Source organism: Nestor notabilis, unplaced genomic scaffold (assembly GCF_000696875.1).
Source record: "Nestor notabilis isolate BGI_N333 unplaced genomic scaffold, ASM69687v1 scaffold21502, whole genome shotgun sequence".
Lineage (NCBI taxonomy): Eukaryota > Metazoa > Chordata > Aves > Psittaciformes > Psittacidae > Nestor > Nestor notabilis.
Window position 1 is genome coordinate 7,383 of NW_009919972.1, and position 6,088 is coordinate 13,470.

General features: G+C 59.6%; 1 protein-coding gene across 1 annotated transcript in view; it reads left to right on the plus strand.

The window, feature by feature from the left end:
* LOC104402575 (semaphorin-3F-like) overlaps positions 1 to 6,088 on the plus strand; it is a gene marked incomplete at both ends in the record, with an annotated part of 9,687 nt that overhangs the window by 2,436 nt on the left and 1,163 nt on the right. The window contains 12 exon segments of the mRNA XM_010010479.1: positions 1,896 to 1,989; positions 2,381 to 2,500; positions 3,391 to 3,530; positions 3,607 to 3,721; positions 3,918 to 3,987; positions 4,110 to 4,254; positions 4,345 to 4,549; positions 5,283 to 5,371; positions 5,573 to 5,614; positions 5,814 to 5,971; positions 6,047 to 6,080; positions 6,082 to 6,088. The exon segment at positions 6,082 to 6,088 is cut by the window's right edge and continues 47 nt beyond it. Coding sequence (XP_010008781.1) covers positions 1,896 to 1,989; positions 2,381 to 2,500; positions 3,391 to 3,530; positions 3,607 to 3,721; positions 3,918 to 3,987; positions 4,110 to 4,254; positions 4,345 to 4,549; positions 5,283 to 5,371; positions 5,573 to 5,614; positions 5,814 to 5,971; positions 6,047 to 6,080; positions 6,082 to 6,088 — 1,219 coding nt within the window.

Consider the following 6,088-nt stretch of genomic DNA (forward strand, 5'->3'; position numbering starts at 1 on the left):
GCCTGGCATCTGCTCTCCTTCTTTCACTAACTCCTTCCTCCTAGGATGGGTATGGGTCCCCATGGAGGACACTGTCGGGGATGGTGGCTCTCATCCCCACTGCTGGCTTTGCCTGGCTCTGGGCTTGCTGAGTCCTTTGGAAGTGGGGCCATGTGTTGGCAAAGCCACAGGGCTTGGGATGTGTTAAGGAGACAACGCCGAGGTGATGTGCAGGAGGTGTTTTGGCAGGGTCTACATAAAAATCACTGAGCAGCTATTTTGCCATGCCCTGGAGGGACTTGTGTCATCCCTGGCTTCTGGGGACACCTAGCCCACTCTGACAGTGTTACCCCCCCAAGCCATCCCTCTGGACTAACATGGGTCAGTGCATGGGCTGGGAAGTGTGTGGGACCTGGACCCCCCTACCCATCCCTCTGTCCCCTGGCCCCTCCACTCTGAGGGGGAGTAGTATTGGGGCAGAGGCCATGAGCATCTCGCTGGCTGTGGGCAGCTCCTGCTGTCGAGTTCCCCAGTGCCAGCTGGGGAAGCACTTTGCCATTTCAACTCTCTCAGGCTCCACTGGTTCCTCCCTCCCTGCTGGACCTGTCCCCAGCATCTGCAGGGAGAAGCTCCTGGGTGCATTTCCTGGGCCAGGGCTCCCTGGGGACTGCTAGCCCCTGCTTCCTGGCAGCTCTGCTGTGTTTCAAGGCACATGATCCAAACAACAGTGCTGTCACTGTGACAGCTCACGGGCTGCCTGACCAGGAGGGTGAGATGGTGTAGCCAGGGCCAGGGCTGTATTGAAGAGCCAGGCAGTTCCCTGTGAGGGTTTGCCCAGTTCGGGAGCAGGGCCAGTGACAAGCAGAGGTGTTTGTGATGGTGATGGAGGTGCAGGTGGTGCAGTGCAGCGATGGGGACAGCAGAAGCATGGCTGAGCCCATCTCTGTGGCTGGAGTGCTCCAGGAGGAGCTGGCGTGAGCAAACCCTCTGGTGGGAGATGTTCATGGTGAGCATCCCGGCTCCCCACTCCCTCCTGCTCTTCCCAGAGCTGGGGGCTTTGCCAGGGCACTGCTCACCTCTCAATGGAGGGTGACTGACACCACATCCATCACCCCTGCATCAGAGCCAGGGCACAGGATCAGCCGAACTTGGTTGCCTGAGGTCCCCCCAGTGCCTGGTCGGGGGGATGTGCTGCTGCTTCATCCCAACTCCGGGGGTTCATATAGTGGGGGTGTGGGGTAACTGCCCTCCAACCAGCACCAGCAGAAGACTGGCACTAGTAGAGGATTTTGTGTGCATCTCTGGAGGCAATGTGAGTCTTTTCCCTGGTTGGGGACATGTGACAGTGCCAGGAATGGCTGCGGGAAAGGCAGAGGCAGCAGTGGGGAGATGGCTTCTAAAGGCGTGGGGCAAGTCCCCTGGAGTGGGCGCAGCATCTGACCATGATGCCACCCCAGTGGCACCCACTGGTCCTGACAAGAGGAGTGCATCAGGTCCATCAGCTGAGCTGTTCCAAGCTGTGCCACTGCCCAAACCCTGCCTTCCAAAGCAGCTGGAGCTGCATGACCTGGAGCCAGCCAAGCGGTGATGTGCAGCACGACTGGCCAGAGTGAAGAGGCAGCTGGAGGGAGATATTTGCCTGGAAGTGGACCTGGGGAATGGATGTCCTTTTTCAGCCTGGTGGCTCAGCCAAGTCTCCAAGTGGCAGAGGGCATGGAGAAGCACCTAGCAACATTGGAGGAGTAGCTCATGGGAGCTTGAGCTTCTCAGAGACCTGCAGACTCTTGGTGCGGTCCATCAGCACCCGTCCTCGCTGCTGATCTCCATCCTGAAGGAGGCTGCCTCTCCTGGTGGGCTTTGAAAAGTGCCACAGAGGTCAAAGTCTAACCGACTCCTCCATTTGCTTCCCTCTCCAGGATTATATCTTCTACCTGGAGCCAGACAAGCTGGAGTCGGGCAAGGGGAAGTGTTCTTATGACCCCAAAGTCGACACCGTCTCTGCGTTAATAAGTAAGTCCTGTAGCTCCCTGGGGGTGGCGCTGCCTGTGTTAGGCAGAGGGAACATGTAGGTGATATGGGGCAGCTGCTCCAACTGTCTTCCTGCATTGCCCAAATATCCCCCAGGAGTGGGATTCCTGTCCCTACCACCTCTGCCTGCTCCAGCTGTGGATGGCCAGGCACCTGAGATGCCCAGTCCTTGAGTACCTGGCTCAGCGAAGCGGGGGTCCTGGTTATAGACCAGTGCCCACCTCCCGAGCTATCTGGGACAGCCACTGGCAGTGGTTCTTGGTTACCTGGTGACTACTGGCCAGGGCTGGGGCTTGATGGAGCTGGGGGCAGTGGGAGAAGACAGGTGGATGGGTCTGGGTGGGGGACCCTGGCTGATGTCTGCCCTCTGCAGATGAAGAGCTCTATGCTGGTGTCTACATTGACTTCATGGGCACAGACGCAGCCATCTTCCGCACCATGGGCAAGCAGACAGCCATGAGGACAGACCAGTACAATTCACGCTGGCTCAATGGTGAGTTGGGATGTCATTGGCCCGGGTTCCCTGGGGATCTAATGTCTTCAGCCCTAGAGATGAGACCCATTGTGTCATACTGCTTCCTCTTCCAGGACAGAGACAGTAGCCAGCATGGGCAGTTGGATGGGTGGTGGTGTGGGGCAGATGGGTGGACAGATGATGGATGGATGGGTGGATGGCTGGCTGGATGAATGGATGGATGAATGGATGGATGGATGGATGGAAGGAAGGAAATCTGGGCAGAAGAGCAGAGAGCTGTGTGGGACAGTGATGGATGTGTCAGGACCTTTGCTGGGCAGCAGGAGCAGCCAGCTGGTGAGAGATGGGGCTGGCTCTGCCAGAGTCCATGCATGGGTTTGTGCAGAGCTGAGATGTCAACCATGTCACCTGCAGTCAGTGACCCTGAGCGTCCATCCTGCCCTCCTTGGAGCACCCCTGCCTGCGGGGCAGCAGCTGAGTAAACAGAGCACAGCAGATGGGATGATCCTGCTGGGCTGGGGAGCTGGCGGGAAGGTAACCCAAAGAGAGGGAGCTGTCAGTGCAGGCTGGGCACCGGCTGATGAATGGCAGGGAGAAGCTTCCTGAGAAACTTCCAGGCTGTGTGGTTCCTCCCCAGGGGGGAAGACCAGTTCCCACCACCCTGCTCATAGAGCTGCAGGAGCTTTCCACCCCATGGACCTCAGGGATGCTCTGAGCCCCTTCTGGAGCACCAGTGTCTTCCAGAGAGACCTGGTTCCTCAGCCCACCACTGGTCTAGATCCATCTCTCACCGTGTGACCATAGCAGTGCTTTTCCATGAGCAGGGTGATGCTAGAGGGGAGTGGGCTCAGCATGGGGCAGGGGGTGCTCCTGGGCTGACAGTGCCATGCTGTGACATGCCATTCCAGACCCAGCATTTGTCCGAGCTCAGCTTATCCCTGACAGCAGCGAGAGGAATGATGACAAGCTCTACTTCTTCTTCCGAGAGAAGTCAGCCGATGCTCCGCTGAGCCCTGGGATCTATTCCCGCATTGGACGCATCTGCCTGGTATGTGGAGGGTGGGGGGAAGGCCCATGAGCAGGCAGGGGGGGCAGAGCTGAGCACAGGGGTCCCTCTGTTCCAGAATGATGACGGGGGCCACTGCTGCCTCGTGAACAAGTGGAGCACCTTCCTGAAGGCCCGGCTCGTCTGCTCCGTGCCGGGACCTGATGGGATTGAAACGCACTTCGATGAGCTCCGTGAGTGAGGGAGGATGGGAATGGGGGCCTTCTGCACCCCTGTGGACTTTGGGGGCACCCTGGAGGACCCTCTTGCTGCTCCCCACCTCTTAGTCTTCCATGGGGAGCTGCTTTCCTCCCTGTCATGGTGTCTCTGGGTGCAGGGGGGTTCCTGCCCACCTTCCCCGTGGTGACACCACTATCTTTCTGTCCCAAGAGGACGTCTTCATCCAGCAGACTCAGGACACCAAGAACCCTGTTATCTACGCCGTGTTTTCTGCTTCAGGGTGAGTGCTGACCCTCCTGGCACAGAGTAGTGGATGAGAAGTACCAGCTAGGAGGGGTTCTGGTGATGCTGCGGTGGTGGGCAGCACCAAGCTGGAGGGTGACAGCAGGTCATTCCTCCCAGGTCGGTCTTCAAGGGCTCTGCCGTGTGTGTCTACTCCATGGCTGACATCCGCATGGTCTTCAATGGGCCCTTTGCACACAAGGAGGGACCCAACTACCAGTGGATGCCCTACACAGGCAAAATGCCCTACCCCCGGCCAGGCACCGTGAGTACCCCTGGGCACGCATGGGGAGGTGACTCTCAGACCCATACTGGGATACTGGGTCATCAAGTACTGGTGATGTTTATGCCGCAGTGCCCTGGGGGGACCTTCACCCCATCCATGAAGTCGACCAAGGACTACCCTGACGAAGTGATCAACTTCATGCGCACTCACCCACTGATGTACCACGCCAAAAAAAAGGTGGTGCGCAGCAATGTCAACTACCGCTTCACCACCGTGGCCGTCGACCAGGTGGACGCAGCAGACGGGCGCTATGAGGTGCTTTTCCTGGGCACAGGTACCCACGCCGCGCACCGCGGGGAACGCAGCATGCTTCGCCGCGGCCCCGGAGGGCACGGCCACCACTGGGGCTGGCCCAAACACGGTGCCCTCCACCATGCTGGAGCTGGGTCAGGGGCTCAGACCCCCACCCTGAGATCCCTGCCCCTCCTCGAGGCTCCAGCCTGGTTCTTCCCCTGCCCCAGTGCCCAGTTCCCACCCCCAGAGCCAGCAATCCAGCATGGTATATCCCATCCTAGAGATGCTACCATCCAGCCTGGTCCTCCCCCTACCCCAGAGTCCACCCTATGTGCTTCCTCTTGTCCATACTAAGCCCACCATCATCTAGCCTTGTCTCCTCTGCCTGACTGCCCATCCTAGAGGCACCAGCACCCTGTCCTTCCCCAGCTCCAGTGCCCATATTGGAGACACCATCATCCAGCATGGTGCTTCCCCTTCTCTAACATGCATCCCAGAGTCCCTGTGATCTATCCTCATCCTTTCCTGCCCCACTGTCTGTCCCCAGCTACTGTCCCCACCTTGCAGTCTCTAGATGGTGGCAGTCCCTAGACACAGGCAGTGACCTGAGCTACACCCCAGGCATAGCTGCCCGCTGTGGCAGGAGAGAGATGGGGATGTTCTTGGGGGGATCCTTCCTCCCCACAGCCGCAGCAGGGACCCCCTTCCCAGTTGCAGAGGATGCAGGTGTCTGAGGGTGGCACTCAGCTCCTGGGCATCATGGTGTCTTGCAGATAGGGGCACTGTGCAGAAGGTCATCGTGCTCCCTCGGGATGACATGGAGACAGAGGAGCTCATGCTGGAGGAAATCGAGGTGTTCAAGGTAAGGGCTGGCCTGTACTCCGCCCTCTGCCAAGTGTCCTCAACCCATCCAACCAGCCCCTTGGGACATCAGCCAGTCCCTTGGGGCTGCTCGCCCCTGCCTGCCCCAGCTGCCTGCAGGGGGTCTGGGGTACCCACCCTGGGGCTGCAACATGGGCCAGGCAGTCACCCCTCCATCTCCTTCATTTCTGCTCCCATCTAGGTGCCAGCACCCATCAAGACGATGACCATCTCCTCCAAGAGGGTGAGTCACAGCACGTGGCAGGGGTCTGGGCAGATCCCATCACAGGCATGGCTGTAGAACTGCCCAGTGTCACTGGAGCACCTGTGTGGCTCTGGTGTCTCAGCCAGACCCAGTATCAGCAGGCTGCAGCTTATTCTGGAGTGTCCTTGTGAGGTGGGGATGAGACAGCACCTTATCTGTCCTCTCTGTCCCCCAACAGCAACAGCTGTATGTGTCCTCGGCCGTAGGTGTGACCCACCTGGCCCTGCACCGCTGCGACGTGTACGGGGAAGCCTGCGCAGACTGCTGCCTAGCCCGGGACCCCTACTGCGCCTGGGACGGCAGTGCCTGCACCCGGTACTCCGCCTCCTCCAAGAGGTATGGGGGGCTGGGGAGTGGCAGGAGGGACCCCTCCGGCCCAGGCTCCCCTGCTCACCTTCCGCCTCTCCACAGGCGCAGCCGGAGGCAGGACGTGCGGCACGGCAACCCCATCCG